At 42.2% G+C, this 16,991-nt stretch overlaps 1 protein-coding gene across 4 annotated transcripts in view; it reads left to right on the plus strand.

Annotated features, from left to right (window-relative positions):
- The first annotated feature begins 7,046 nt into the window (after window positions 1-7,046).
- mgaa (MAX dimerization protein MGA a) overlaps window positions 7,047-16,991 on the plus strand; it is a 54,893-nt gene continuing 44,948 nt past the window's right edge. For all 4 annotated transcript variants that reach the window (XM_080414709.1, XM_080414711.1, XM_080414710.1 and 1 more), the window contains exons 1-6: window positions 7,047-7,166; window positions 11,475-12,603; window positions 13,105-15,361; window positions 15,691-15,793; window positions 15,972-16,079; window positions 16,836-16,964. In XM_080414709.1, the coding sequence (XP_080270835.1) occupies window positions 11,522-12,603; window positions 13,105-15,361; window positions 15,691-15,793; window positions 15,972-16,079; window positions 16,836-16,964 (3,679 nt within the window). In that variant the 5' untranslated portion in view covers window positions 7,047-7,166; window positions 11,475-11,521. The remainder of the gene's footprint in view (window positions 7,167-11,474; window positions 12,604-13,104; window positions 15,362-15,690; window positions 15,794-15,971; window positions 16,080-16,835; window positions 16,965-16,991) is intronic.

The raw sequence follows: 16,991 nt of genomic DNA on the forward strand, positions 1-16,991 counted from the left end.
CTATCCATAAACCAGCTACACCAACATGTCATGAAGTAACTATAACCCACTCCTCATCCAATCACTACAATGTATGGCCTTTATCACAGACTGACTCACACCACAGCAGATTACAAGATCAGTCAAAAGGATATATTTATAGAAAGCTTGCCAATAATTATCTACGCCTGGTCCTCCATTCTGTTTGGCCTTTTGTCCTGAACAGAGAGACCTGTCATGGGACATTCCCTGGATGTGGGTCACTAATGTCTGCAGCCTGAGGGACATGCCACTGTGTTGGAGTAACAATTTATTAAAATATTTATCATATTTAATGTCAACACATCTTCCTCTGACAAAACACTGTAGTTTGTGCGGTGTTGAGATTATACCCCGTCCCCCTTCTTTATTTTTAATTGTCACTTCAAACCACTGGTTTTGAGCGACATGTCAACATATGTAGCAGATTCAACGTTTATTAGACTTATAATGAATATGCCTTATTATATATATATATATATATCTCATTCCTTGTATTTGGACCATAAGGCCAATGATGATTTATTCACATTATGAATAGATAACCTCATTAGAAGCTCACTATTATGATTATTAATTTGAGGCACTGTGAAATGATGAACTGAACCAACCACTGTTTTCAAAGTGTGCTGTAGAAGTTGGGCATTTATATTCGCTGCTTTGTGAAAAACCACTCACTTATCATTTCAGGATCCCTAACAATGCTGAAGTATGATGCACGCTAATAATGAATAGGCCTGTTTATATAATTCAACTTTGATGCGTTTTAATGGGACCACCTACTCTCCTAGCTGTGATTAAATGTTTTATAATTGACACTAATATGCCAATATTGGCTTATGTGTCAGTCTCCTGTACCTATAGATGTATATTATATTGTGTTGTAGATATGGGATGGTTGTTATTGATGGCGTGAAATAACTCTTATAGCTGCCAGCCAGTTACAGTAGTAGCACCTGTACCAGGTATATAGCCATTGTGTATTTGAAACTTATTTTATATTACTTACTTTGGCTGCCAAGAAAGGCAACTGGCTGGTTTAACTAGTTTCACGTCCATACAAGACGCTTGAAGTAACCATGTCCTTGATAATAATCTTTATTGGACCTTTTCGTGTGTGTTGTTGGGATATATCAAGGGAGACAAAGTTTTAATATTATAGAAGTTGATTGTTATGTAATATGTGATGTGTCTGAACGATGCTTTCCGTACCTGAGTTAAATTCAAAAACCTTTTAGACTTGAAGACGTGTATAATAATGATGTCATGTTTCTTACCTCTACAAACTGGCTTCAGATCTGTCATCAGAACTGTGTTCTACTCACATGAATAAAGTATTATGAGTAGGTTTTTTTTAATGATTTATTTCGAAAGATATTCAGATGCACGTTTGTTTATAGTTGTAGTCGATGAGCAGCAGTCCTGCATCGTCAATTCCTATCGATGGGAGTTTAATGGGTAGCCTACCAGGATTCTGTTGGAAAGGTTCAGATAGAAACCTACCCAATACCCAATACCTAATTGGTCCCAGCAAAACAAACAGCTTGAGCTCTTAAAGCCATATTTTAATATTCATGAATGCTGACCAATCGCAGCCTAAATAGAATATTAGTCCTCAACACGAAAATGTTTGAGAACCACTAACTACCTTAAAATAATACCATTTTATTGGGGGGGGGAAACACACACATAGGGCCATTAAGACCGGGAACGCATCTGTGTCATTTTACATTTCTTTGGCTATTCAAAAAACAGCATATATAGATCTGCTATTTATTTATTTTTAATCTTGAACATTTGTGCAAATATTCGAACATATATATATTTTTTAAAAGGGAACATGTTTGACTCAAATCTTTGCTTCTGGGGGTCCCTATTACAAAATATTTTGAGATGGGGGTCCACGGCCTAATAGTACATATAATATTGGGTGGTCCTTACGAAAACGTTTTGAGAACCACTGATATTATAGCAACATAAGTTTTTTCAAAAACCTGTTAGGATTTTTAGCAGACATTCGTAGAATCGGACTCAGGTCTAGGAGGCTAGTTCTGGTCTGGACAAAATATTCACAAAACATTCACTGCCCTCTCCCCTCCCTGAGACTGCATCGATATCCTACACAATGCTGTTGGGCGACATAGAAGTGTTTTAGGCAGTGTTGCCATGTCCGCTTATTATAAGCCACTTTGGGCTTCTTTTTCTGTTCGGTTGCTTGTAAATATTGGTTAGTTGCGGATTGCGTTTTTTGGGGCTTGTTTCTAAAGTGTATAGTTGCTTATTTGGGCTCGTTTCTAAAGTGTGGTTGCTTATTTGGGATTGTTTCTAAAGTATAGTTGCTTATTTGGGCTTGTTTCTAAAGTATTTTTTGGGGGGGCTATAGTTTTCAGTACAGTCAGACAGAGATGGGGAGAGATATGTAGCAAAGATCGTCGGGAACGGGACTCGAACCTGCGATGCGCTGTCAGGCAACATTGGAGCCTAGGTGCCCGGACCACTACGCCAGCTGTTCGGGCTTGCACTTGTTTCTAAAGTGTTGTTGCTTATTTGGGCTTGTTTCCTAATGATGTTTGAACCAGTGGTTGCCAGACATTTTCAGGTCAAATGTATTTGTCAACGGACCCCCATCTGAAAACATGTTGTGCCAGCCTGCCAGCCAGGGACCCCCCATACCAAATTTGTATTGTTCCAAAATGTTTCGACAGTATTCAATTTCTTCAAGATTTTTTTGAAAATAGCAGATCTACAAGCTCACAATGCATCACGAGTGGGCTTGTAGATAGGCTATTCTTTGGCCTCGTTTTCATAGACCTGGTTGCTTTGCTTATTTCCCTCACACATTTTGGCAACACTGGTTTTAGGCTACCATTCAAACGTTCGGTTCGGTACGACAAGAACACATTTTCGCAGGGCCTAAACATTGTCCTGAGGCCCCGTTCCCTTTGCATTGGCTTTCTGCAGACCGCCACCCCCTCTCTCTCACACACACACAGCACACTTTTTAATGTTTCTATGGGCCGATACAGAGCCTCTGGGCCTAGTATAATCTATGGTTGTTGAGATATCAAGAAATCATAATTATGCAAGGATTTACAGTCCACCATATAATCGATTGATTAAAAAATGTAATGTAATTTATTTCTGTGTGGATCCCAGGAAGAGTAGCTGCTGCAGTAGCTAAATGGGGATCCAAATAACACACACACAAGGGGGTGGGACCAATGAAACAAAGGACAAAAACAATGGGATGCCGCTCCATTTAAACGAGAAATAAACCACAATAATCTAAGACTGTATGTATGTCATCATCCATCCAACAACCAGATCTGATAGAAAATGTTTTACATTTCACAGGTTAGAGCAACACATCCATCCACACATCCCACTAAAACACCTGGAAGTGGAAACAAACAAACATACACACACAGTCAGTCAGTCAGTCAGTCAGTCACACACACACACAAAGTGGGAACAGCTGATCCTGTGTGAAATAGACCGTCGTAAATCCAAACAAAAAAGACCCTCCGAAGCGTCGTTTCGTTTGTAAATTACAACTGAATTCAACCAGCCATGCAGATAATAATAAGATAATACAAGCATGCAGCACGATGTTATTTCCACTGCTACTGGTTTCAGTTGAGCAGGTTCTCTTTTTTGTTGAGGGGGTGAAAAGGATCTTAATCCGAGACGTATGAAGGTATTCTTCCAGGAGACAAACAAACATGCAGAACGTTCTTCTTCCTCCTCCTCCTCCTCCTACTTTTCAAGATGGAGACCTTGGAAAAGACGCCACTCCCAATGACGTCAACATGTCCTCCATTTATACGTTTGGGTACATTTCATTTCTCATGATCTAAAGTACTTGTTCAACCTCAATTTAATAATCTATTCAAACTTGTTGTGCAGTCATCATAAATGTGATTTCTCATTCTTTTTGTAAGTGCTTTGGCATGTTCATGCAAATGCTGTTCTCTACATAGTCAATTGACATTTCATCAACAATGTATTAACCACTTAAATCCCATGTGGGTAATCAGAATCCCTCAGGGCTCAATACTAGTGTATTTTCTGTTCGCTGAAAATAGCAGATCGACAAGCTCAACGCGAGGCGTCGCATTGTGAGCTTGTCGATCTGCTATTTTCAGCGAAAGCTTTCCCCACAATACCGCTGGATGCTGGGGTTTAAGTGGTTAAACTGTTTTTCTGTTGAATACATGCATTAGTTCATTGCACAGGGCATTACATGCAAAATCGTAGAGCCAGTCATAACACTAATATCAGACCACCTATTATTTCCAGTTCGTGTCATTTTGTATACAGTCTCCAACCCATTGAGACCTGAGGCTGATTCTACAATGCCTTAGTTCTCACGCTTAAGATTTTAAAAAAATGTTCAAAAGTAGCAGATGTGCAAGCTAGCAGCGTGGCACGAAGTGATGCGCTGTGAGCTTGTAGATCTGCTATTTTTTAATATGCTCTCCCGGTTACTACTTGTCCAACCTCCACATCTTCTAGTCACTTCATCATAACAGCTATTTATTTTGTAACAAATTGCAAATGCTTTGGCACATTTATGCACAATTCTCTGTCGTTTCCTTACACTATCATCCTGCATCATCAGGTGTTTATTTCATGTTGATCAAAATGTATTATTGTCTGAATAGTCTTCTCTGCCAAAACTAGGCATTGTTTCATATCGCAGAATTGTTGAGCCAGGAGTTGTCATGTTTGTTTGTGAACCAGCTGTCATAACATTAGACCCACTACAGCAAGGGTTCCCAAATTGTTCAGTGCCGTGACCCCCCAAAATAATCATATTTGAACTGGGGACCCCCCACCCTGACAAGCACTTGGAATTGCAGGCATTACATTTAGTTTGACGGTTCCACAGATAAATATTAGGAAAATGGACAAACGACAAGCTCACAACGCCTTGTAGATTGGCTTGTCACTTTGGAAATGTGCAGATACCCTGTCTACACTTACTGTAATGTTAGTTTGTTTCTGTCGAGTGAGAAAACAATGGAGATTAAGTTATCATCTGGGGACCTCCCACAATAATTTGATTCCTGCACTCCTTTCCCTATTAGTATGAGGAGTTGTACTCAGCGGTGGAAGGTATTCAGGTGAGCCTGCTGGCTGCCATGGATGGATGCATGTGAAAGGACAACACAGCAGACAGACGCCTGCAGATGGTGGATCAGACATTCTGAAAGATACTTTCCATGCTGCATTGCAAGGGAAGCAGAGATCTGTTGTTGTGATGTGGATGAGAATATATCTGCCAAAGTACTATATAATTCACCCATCTATGTTGAAATTACCTGCACTCTTGTAAATTGAGTGCTTTTCTGAAAAACGGTCCGTTGTTCAAATGATGCATAGTGGTCACACAGGTAATCACACAGGTTTTCACTCAGCCATGCCTTTTGCTTCATCTGTAACTCCTTACGAATATTGTTATTTATTGTATTCCGTCAATATATGAATCCGTGCTCCATACAATGTGAACATGGTCTTGAGTTAAATAAGTGTGTGCAAATAATGATGAGAATCTGTGGCCTGACATACCGGGACGTCCGGAGGTGTGGATTATACAGATTTAACTGTAAACCCCCATACGGCTGTGTAGGCTATGTACAGTTGTTATGCCTATGGATTGTCTCCTATTTACATATAATTTTGTATTTATTTTATATTCTGTCAAACAGTCCAGTGTTTTTCATTTCTGTATTGGAATGACAGTCTGTCAAGAAATTACAGTACAAACAGTAAAAGCATAAATTTGAATACTCTCCAATCTCTTGTAATGTATCTCATGTGTAACTTTGTACTGTTGAAATGTATATGACATACAGACAGAGCCATGCGCATCAGTGTCATCAAAACCCTAGCTATAGTTTACACCAGAAAATACAGTTGGCCTACAGTAGGCTACTGACAACATTGACTAGGCATTTTGACTGGGTTGTGATCAGTCACACATTAAGGAGTAATTGACGTACTAGATATTAGTTGTTAGTTGTTCCTGACATCACTGACATATTTATGGGGAGATAAACTAAGGATTCTGAGCAAGTTAAGGGCTTTAAACCAATACACCCCCCCCCACACACACACACACACACTAAGCTACTGTTCCAACATTAAAACCAATGTCCTACCATTACAACATTAAACCAATATCCTAACATCAAACTACTTGATAATAACACTACTTGTATAACACTAAATCGATGTCCTAAAACATGTAACTACTATTCTAACTGTGGTGTGCGATGCACATCAGTCTTACTTGTCTGTTGTGCTGTGTAAATGTAAAGAATATAACCGCACTGCAGTTTAAAATGGAAGCTCGACGTTCGGTTCACTACACAGCTCCAACAAAGCAGCGCCATGTGCTCCGGACGGCAGTAACGACCGTTAGGAACAATACAAGTTATACAACGGCCATGAACACGTTTTAAACAAACCCAACACTAGCCGTGGTCTGGTCACCCGGTGAATGGTCTCTAGCTGTGGAGAACAGGCTGTAGCTTCCAGCTGAAACGTTACCATTACAGGTTGAAAGAGGATTGGAATCATTTAAAATGTGTCACGGAATGTTTTTGCGTGTGGATTTGTATCGCAAAAAAAAACGTCCAGACACTGAACCTTAACACTGGCGTTACGTTTGACTCGAAGCGTCCCGGAAACGGCCGTCGTTGGTGCCTTTTAAACGGATAAAAAACACCGGTAACCTGAACCGACACGACCGTTGAAAGACGACACCGCTGGTTGCGTCCGCGAGAGAGAGAGGGTCCCCCGCTTTAGGTGTCTTTCCGCTGCGTGGTACCGTACCGTACCGTGCCGTGCCGTGCCAGGCAGTCTCTCTCTGGACCGGACCGAGACCGACCGACCGGGGTTTGTTTTTGAACCACGACACAGGAACAAAATGGCGGACTGTAGCGTGCGCGCGCACCATTTGTGGTCTCGTCTCTGGTCACGTGACGAGCCTCGCGCATGGTTGCCTGTTCACCTCCCCCAAAAAAGACTCCATGTTGTCTGTTGTTTTTTTTCTTTTTCGAATGGGGGAAAAAAAGAGACGATAGCACGTGGATTAAAACAGCGCCGTCGACGTTACGTGATCATAACCGATGTGTCACAAGGTAATCCATGTGTAGTTGAGAGGTACCTGGACAGACATGTTCAGTTGTGTATGTTTAGCTGTTTGGGTAATTATATGGGTCAACCTGAGGTCCGGTTGCTAAGCATACATGCTGAAGCAAGCACTCACGTGCCAACGGTTCGGGGTTAATGCGCATCTCTCGGTCGCCATCTTCAATCTGCGAACCGCCATATTGGATATGACGTCGTGACAAACAGATGTACTAAAGGATGATAGAATGTGTGCTATTGCTATGCATATAGCTCAAGAAATGCAGTGAGAGTTATAACATGGGAACTGTGGGTTGAGCAGGCCTGTTATTTGACCATGGCTGCTATGGGAAGAAGCTAACTTTACTTGTGGATGCACTGTGTGCAGGTCAATGCTGTTGGTGAAGTCTTGTAGGTAGGTAGCTAGCTACTTAAATACTAAGTTGATGCCCTTCGGTTGCAGTGTTGTGCTATTTACCGGAGTCTCAAAATAACTGGTCTATTGTGTAAGAAGCAAAACAAGTCTATGCAGATCTCGGTTTTCAACTGGTTGCGGGGAAGTTACTGTTGATTTTCTCTTACTCTGATGCAAAAAACGATGCCTGCTAGCATGCCGTTTGAGATGAGACTGACGTGGTTTAGGTTAACTATAACTTTTTTATTTAATCCTGCACTTAACAAACCATCTCTGCTCTCCAATAGCGTATTTGAGCTAGCTCGTTGCTAGCTGTGCTGGGTGTTTCAGCCGGGTGGGTGTGGTTTAACAAGATGGATGCACGGTTGTCAGGACCCTGCAGTGCAGGGTGCTAGGTGAGCCAGTGCCCACAGCAGCCGATGGTCTTGTGCGTCGTCGAGTTGCATATCAGTAGGTTGCGAATAAGTCATTATTTATTTAGAAATTGTATATTGATATGAAATATATTTCTGGTTAAGAAATGTCAACATTCAACGTATCAGTGGTTTGCATAAACACACAATGCAGGCTGCTACAGTAAATGTTTGGCTGAAGTTAGAACTAGATGTGAGGTATCTTGTAGGTTTAAACTTAAGGTTAATGCAAAGATAAGTCACAGTAACGCTAGGAACCTGGCAGGCACTCAAGCATAAGCGCACAGACACTGTTTCCCCCCGCTCTATGTTAATGAATATAGCCGTTCTCACTGTTCGAGCACGGACGCTCCACTCGCACACGTGAAGTTATTTTTTTCCGCTCGGGCGGAAAAACAAGTTTGTCAACGCGCATTCTCATTGAAATGCATTGACCAGATGTCCTGTTGTGGCCTAACCTTGCGTCACCAGACTTTCTAACTCGGAGGAAAGCCTTAAGCCTGGTATTCGTTCTAAAACTAGCCGTGTGATCCGGTTTAGAAAAAAGTATCGTGGTTCCGGTGGTTGGTTCCAGTTGGCGTTGCATTGTTTTTGTAGGATAGAATATGGACACACCAAACGATTATTGTACCAAAAGAAACGTACCAAACTAAATGGTAAGAAAATGGTATTGATCCCAGGCTAGGTGTGGCCACGTTTGGTGATAACAGCACTCACAGTTTGCGTTCACATTAAAAGCGAGTTAGCGACACTTCTTTTGGTGGGTTCCCAGCGCTAGTAGTAATAAACACTTTTTTTGCTAGCTTAGTTTAGCTTGACAAGACGCCCCAATGTGAGCCAACAAGAACTAACATCAGGCACACAACACTCGTAAGTGAAGCCCATTCATTCCACACCAATGATTCGTGATGCTGCAACTTTTTACTGCAACGTTCTGCGGCGGGTTCGTTGCATCGCAAATCATGGCGTGACTGGGCTAAAGGGGCGGTCCCCGGGAGAAACGCCCAGTTTTTATGTAGTTCCGTGACGGTACATCCTGACTGTGACAGATGTCAGCCTTCATCTCTGTTATTTTTTAACATATAAATTGACTTGCATTTACTGGCTGGCTAGATTGTTCAAAATAAAGTAGTACTAAATTAGATTTAGTTCACCAATATAATGTTTTTAGTTCTATTTTGAAGTTGGGTTTTTATAACCTGACTCCGCCAGATGGAAGAAGCTTGCTTCACACTTAATTCACAACCTACTTCCATCTGGGATCTCGGTAGCCCAACTGCTGCAAGACGGCGGTCCCTTTTTTCAAGCTACTTGGCAGGTGATTGGATGGGACCGTCTGTCTATCACCGTCTGGCCGTGCTAACTCCAACCAATCATATTTGACGCGTCTACATGACGTATAGTAGCTGGGCAACTTGTAGTGTTGTTGTTCGTGGTAGCAGCCATGATGAATAGTGAAAGAACTACAATGCGATAGGAGCTTCTCGATGGTGTCACATCCGGTCTCGCCAAGATCCGCCCGTAGCTGCCGCTGATTTGTTTGACTGGGCACGGGTCGGTGTAAACTCAAATCTCTGACGATCCCAGATGGAGGCTGTATAGAGCGTGTCAACGTGTCGTCACCACGGGGGGGGGGGGGGGGCATTGGGCAATGTTAAGTCAACCTGGTTTTTACACCTCAAAGATGTCCGCAGCTACCAAAAGACACTTGTTGACGCCCCCTTCTGGAATTTTGGCACGCTCTACAGTGAACTTAAAGTTATACAGTGCAGGTCCACAAATAACTATTTTTAGCAGCCTCTGCTGGTCATTACCGTCACTGCAGGCCGTTGGTTTATTCCTCTGTTACCCAGAATTCCATTTGTTTTCACCGGAAGACGGAAGCGTTTCAAAAAGCGTTCTTTTAATTGTTTCATACGATCTGTGGATCGTTTCTCTTAGCCAGTGGAGCTTTAGTTACCGTGAGCTGTGTTTTCTTTTTCTGTTGTTTTTCGATCTTCAAATCCAACAATCTCTTAAAATCAGCGTGAGTTTCCTTTTTGTTATTAGCCCGGTAGTTCCTGGCCAAACAGGAAACCGGTACGGTAGTTCCTGGCCAAACAGGAAACCGGTGCATTTCCTTTTCCGTTTTCCGGCCGGATGACGTCATTTTCGCGGGAAAGGCTCCCCGAGCCACCTTTTCAATAGAAATTATAATAGAAAAGGCTTTCGGGGTTGAAATTCATGGAGTGGGTGTTGTGAAACATTTGCCACTCACAAAAGATATACAATTTAACTTTAGTTTTGTTGAAAAAGTTACCTAGTATTACTTTAATGTGAACTCAATACCGCCCCATCTGACGGAGTCAGGTTAGGGTTTTTAGTCCTGCTGGTGACAGTGAGTGCCCCAAGGACGTTTTTCTTTGTTGGTTTTGATTGATAAATGAATACTTTAGTAACACATTCACCGCCATTGACGTAGATCTACGTCATTTCAAATTCAACCGTTGACCACATTGACGTAGATCTACGTCAATAAAAAAAAGGAATGATCCCTTGACTCTGAGAGAAGGAATGGACGGATGTGACGTCATCCCAAAAAACGTCCGTTCCGTCCACTCCTATATTATGAGTTGTAGAAAAACACATCTAGTCGGATTTCTTTTTTGTTTGTTGGTGAAAACAAGCCTTTTTCAACGGCCGATAGCAACAAGATGGCCGATCGCGGTTTGTTTTACATCCCTGTACACATCGTTGCTCCCGTGGCTCTCCAAAGATCGTCAAGGTTAAAAAACACTGGGCCAACATTTAACACGCGCACACAAGAGATCTCAAAATGGAATACTGTAGCTGGATTGCCATGCAACTTACGGAGAAGCGCATTCATCCTCCCTGGAGTATGAACCCTAACCATTTCAGTGACCCCATGACCTTTTCCGCCACCCTCAGGTCAAAATGTCAGCTTTCCACACAAGATAATGCATAATCAAATGCAGATTGCAGAATGAACCATATAGATAGACAGACCGACATGCCTTTACTGATCCAGAGGGAAATTCAGTTGACCCCAGTTTGTTCTCTGTTAAAGGCTAGCAATTTTGCAGCCCATAGGCTATATTAGCTTTTATGGACGATTAACCTCTGTAGACATGGCCAGTTTTATGGGCTAGAACTGGAAGTTCCAGTTTAGCGCTGTAGCCACTTCTTCTTGGTGTGATGACATCTTACCTACTGAACAGAACATTCTTCTTGATGTTATGACATTTTACCTACTGAACAGAACATTCTTGTGTAATAATCCTTTTTTTAAACGTCTCCTATATCAACTCCAACTTTATTCTCAAATCTGAAGTTCTAATGAATGGATTTGATTTCAGTTCACCTCCTGAGAACCTAGAATTGAGTTGGTTTTCATTCTAGCCATATAACCAGTTTACAGATGACTACAGATTTTCCTTTGAGATTATGGGACAAGGTGTTTGTCTTTCTGAATAACTGTCTCTGTTTTTTAGGAGTCATGTATGACTAGTGAAAGCCTTCAGATGTCTGTGACTTGTTCATGGCTACTACGAGGCAGACGAGGGGAATGGTGCGTCATGATGAAGGGGCAGCAGCCCCGACAGCATCTGCAGCGGACTCACGATCTAGTCTCTTTGTTGCCATGAAACCTGGGAAGGCGCATGAGGGCAGGATGGGAGAAGGCCTTCTTGTTAATGGAGATGAGGCAAAGATGCTGACAAAAACTAGATCTCACATGACCTCGAAAAAGGAAATGGTCAAAGTGTCTGCTACATTTCCCATCACGCAGCCTTTGGAGAATCTGCCAGCAGACAGTACCTGCAGAGGCATTGAGGTCACACTAGATAACAACAACATGTGGAACGAGTTCTTCAGATGTAAAACGGAGATGATTCTGAGCAAGCAAGGTAGCAGGATGTTTCCCTACTGCCGCTTCCGCCTTGCTGGCTTGGAGCCATCTAAGAAGTACTCTTTGTTGATCGACATCCAACTGGTGGATAGCAACCATTACAAGTGGACTGGGGAAGATTGGGTAGGAGATGGGAGAGCAGAACGGCAAGTGAAAAGTAGTCCCTTTGCCCATCCAGATTCTCCAGCATCAGGTCAACACTGGATGCAGAATCCAGTGTCCTTTTACAAACTCAAGCTGACTGACAGTGTCTCAGACCAGGAGGGGATGCTTGTCTTGCATGCATTGCACAAATACATACCACGATTGCATGTGTTTCCATCTGACAAATCGCCTAAAGATTTAAAACTCAGCAGCCCGCACGCTACATTCACTTTTCCCCAGACAGAGTTTATTGCGGTAACAGCTTATCAGAACTCGAGGTTTGCCCAGCTGAAAGTTGACTACAACCCTTTCGCTAAAGGATTGAAGGAGGATGGGTCGAGTTCATGGGGTCTAAAGCTGAAGTCAATCTCGGGCAAAGACTTGAAGAAAGAGGAATGCTCAACCTCTAAGGAGGGGAATTCTATGAAAAGGAACTTGAAGTCTTTACTGGCAAACCATAAGCCCAGAAGTGCTAAAGTGTTGGACCAAAAAAGCCCCCCGTCAGTCCCTCAGAAGACGACTACAGACAAAGACCAGTCTGCTAACGTATCCACTGGAGAACATTCTTGGTAAGAACGTGATATTTAATCAATTCATCGATAAAGGTGTCCTAACTAGTCATAATAGTATATTAAACACAGAAGTTGGTGAATAACCGAATTGAGAGTACACCGCTTTACATAGTATATCCAGCAGTATATGTCAAGCAAACATTTACTTTTTTATGTTAGGACCGTTGTTTGAGAGCTTTACACATTGCTAATTTTTTTGTCGGCTTCTGTTATGCTCTTCATTGAACCTTTTTGCACATGTAATACCCTACCCCTTATGGTTCATATCTTTTCTTTTATCTTCTATGATAGATGGATTTGTATTTTGGATCACCATAAGCAAATGACATATTAAATTCATAAATGGATTAAATTATGAATGAGTGACTTTAAAGTTATGACCAAATGTGTAAGATGTCATAGATGGCTGAATCATTAACGAGATTGATGTTTACAAGAGTAGAACATGACCGAAAACGATTTGGCACTAATGTGTTGTTGTTTGTTCCCCCACATCAGTAATGCTCGTCCAACACAAAAGTTATTTTCTGAACTGATTCGGGAGGCTCACGTCACACTGAAAAGATGCGACCGGAAGGAAATGGGCATCAAAACCAAGGCACCTGCAAAGTATTTTACGGGGAGAGTAAATGTTATAACCAACGACGATGTTGTGAAAAAAGTACACCTAAACACCTCTATGGACCGGGACAACAAAGAAACTGATCATAACAGGTCATCTAAAGATCAGAAAACACCATCTGAAGTTCAGAAAACACCATCCAAAGATCACAAAACGCTGTCTGAAGTTCACAAAACACCATCTAAAGATCAGAAAGCACTTTCTGAAGATAACAAAACACTATCTGCAGAACACAAAACACCATCTAAAGATCACAAAACACCATCTGAAGTTCAGAAAACATCATCTATAGATAAGAAAACATTGTCTGAAGATCACAAAACACCATCTGAAGTTCAGAAAACATCATCTATAGATAAGAAAACACTGTCTGAAGATCACAAAACACTGTCTGAAGATCACAAAATGTCATCTGAAGTTCTGAAAAAATCATCTGAAGATCAGATAACACAGTCTAAAGATCTCAAAACACTGTCTAAAGTTCAGAAAACCCCATTTGAAGATCAAAAAACACCATCTGATGTTCAGAAAACACCATCTGAAGTTCAGAAAACACCACCTAACGACAAGAAAACACCATCTAAAGGTCACAAAACGCCACCTAAAGATAACAAAACGCTACCTAAAGACCAGAAAACGCCACCTAAAGACCAGAAAACGCCACCTAAAGACCGGAAAACGCCATCAGACGATCAGAAAATCCCATCAGAAGTTCAGCCTGAAGAGACACCGAAACCACACAAACAGCCTGTGCGGGGGCCTCTGCCTGCCCTCGCTCTCTTTCTGAAGCAGCATGCGCTGAAACCCAGGCACACCAACAGACTGAAATCACCATCCAGAGTTCCACCTGAATCACCGTCCACATCTTCACAGGCTAGCACAGTTTCCAGTGGTTCTGTCAAAGATCCTTCCACTGTCCTTGCTGATCCATCAAATGCTTGCATTAGTCAAGTCACACAGTTTGCCAGCAAGGCCTCTGTTGATGTTTCAGAGCGGTGTATTGTAGGACAGAGAGCAAATGTCATTGGTCCAGCAAATGAGAGTAGTGGTCTGGTTTCCTGTCCTTCGGGTCAAGCTGGCCTTCCAACTGCAGACCAATTGGAACCAAGATACGATTGTCCAGTCTTCGCCCCCATCCCTGAAAGTGTGACCCCAGAATCATTACTACCAGATTGTGCACCAGTGTTACCCAGCACAAATCCGCCATTTCATACCTCTGAAGCAGCTCTATCCACTGTCCCCTCATCTCATGCCATCACTTCAACCTATCCAATGTCATCATCACCCCTTGACACAGTGTTATCTCCCCCGGTCCTTCCATTCACAGAGACAATTGCTACTACACGAATACAAAGCCCAGGCTTCACAAGACGTACCCACTCACTCCGGGAATCTTCTCCGATCAGCTTTGAGCCTTTGTCACCTGCCTCTTCACCAGATCCTTTACCCTCCCTGGATATCTCTGCAGCTTTTGGACATAACCTTGCTTCCACCGGGTCTAAACCATCAGCAGTACCTCGTACACAGACAGCAGACCGTGTCGATATCCCCACTCAAAAGTTGTTGAAATGGCATACGGTGATACCTCCACCCGACCCATTCTTAACCACATTTACATCATTTCAACCAATCCCACTGTTGCCTTTGCCTCAGTCCCACTCTGGCCTACAAGATCTGGACAGCGCTACTTGCCCTTCCCCCACTGACCATGATCAGTCATTGCCATTCCCTGCAGGCCTGTCTCCTCTTGCGCTCCCATCCCCACTGTCTCCAGCATTTTCCTCACTAGACGGTGATGCATTGTCACCCACACCTTCACTTAGCGATCTCATGAACTTTTTCTCCACTGATGGAGATCTTGGGATGGAGGTGGACTTTTCAAACCCAGAGGCAGCAGCACCAGTTCCCTGTCCTCCTCCTATTGTTGTTTCAGCCAACACACAAGTACTGCCTTCTCAAAAAGAAGTACCACCAACCCCAGACACCAGACCCCTGAAACACAAGAAGAAAAGGGGAAGGCCTCGGAGGACCGATCAGGCTGAATCCAGAGATCAGGCCGAATCCAGAGTTACTAATATGCAACCCAGTGTTGAAGAAGTCGAGGAACAGCTATTTGTCTCTTTCACATCAAAGGTAAAGTTAAAATGTTTTATTTCTTGCTTTCATGTGTGTTGCAATATGCACAGTATAGTGGACAATTGTGTCTATATTTTTGTCTGCATTGTGCCATCTTGTGGTGTGAAAGAAGAACAGCGTTTTATACTGTTAAACTGAAATAATGCAAAACGTTCAACATCAATAATACTGCTGAGCCGCCAAACATTACAGATTATTACCGTTGAGCTATTTTAATTCATAATCAAGTTGCCTATGATTTGATTGTTATAAAAGGGATCATCACATTTTTCACAGTCTAAACATAAACTTGTTCAATGACAGTAAACACAAGCCTCACATTTCAGGAAGCACTTAAACTTCACATTGGGGATGCCCCTGAGTCTCCTGAGGCAACTGCACAACCTCATCAACCTCAACCTCAGGAGTCCCCTGAAGCCACTACGAACGGTAAACGACATAGTTGTAATATGTTTACATTGTGATTGATAGAAAATCATACGTTTTACATTGTTGTGTGACAAAAATGAAATATTATGTGAGATATTGTTTATTAGGAGTAAAAACACATGCGTTATGAGTATAATTACGTGAGAGAAATTGATTTCAAGAATCTTGCTTTGCGCAGTTAAAACAGAGACCCTAGAGGAAAGAATAGCGGTCTTGGAGCAGCTTTTGTTGAAAGATCTGAAGCTGATGAAACACAGACAGGTCATACATCCTGTGTTACAAGAAGGTACGCTCTCATTTGCAACACAAACTTCTCAAAATGTTTTAATTAGTATACGAGTTATTGGGCAGCCTACTTGTGCACTCATAAACTGCAACATTGTCATTATACTGTATACAACACAGGCGTGTGCCTAGTTGATCTGGGTGCATCTTTGCCAATCACGACCTTTCGGCCACCAGACTGCACCATAATGTTATATATTGAGTCAGAGATCTAATATGAACTTAACACAAACAGCTTCATTACAATAGTTTAGAAATTGTTTCATGGCTCAACTTATAATTAAAGTGGCACTATGTAACCTTTTCTTAATGAATAGAATTACATTTTGTCAAATCTGTATGGTAGACTATGTTCATACAATATAACTTATACAATTGGGGTGGTTGTATTTTGTCTCCCTGCTCTTCTATTGAGACATTTAGATCGTGTCAAAGGTCATGTCTCACCTAGACCTATAGGTCAAGATTCAATGTATCCCCTGAGCAAGCAGGCAGGCTCTATCGGCTCAATGGTAAAAATGTCAGCACTTGTAGAAGAGGAAAGTTACATAGTGCAGCTTTAACAATGAACCCAGTCTACAGATACCATCTGATATAGCTGCCCCTTTGGTGCCACAAGAATATCATTTATCACAATTTATCATGAGCAGAAAGAAAACCCTATAGCAACCATGGTTAAAAGGACAATACATTATTTAACCTTGAATCTGGAAATTTGTCGGTCTTTCTTTGTTCGTGATGCATTAAAAATACCAAGTTGGCTTGAAGCTGAACTTGCTGGACCCCATGTTGACCATCGACCTGCAATGGCTGGGGGTTCGTCTACCAATCCCTCCACCAGGAACCCCCCTGGAAGCGCTGACTGAGACACTGCCCTCGTCTCAAGGTGAGTCCTGTAGCTATGAGGAAGGTA

The sequence above is a fragment of the Gymnoscopelus braueri genome (genome assembly GCF_963280865.1).
Source record: "Gymnoscopelus braueri genome assembly, chromosome: 19".
Lineage (NCBI taxonomy): Eukaryota > Metazoa > Chordata > Actinopteri > Myctophiformes > Myctophidae > Gymnoscopelus > Gymnoscopelus braueri.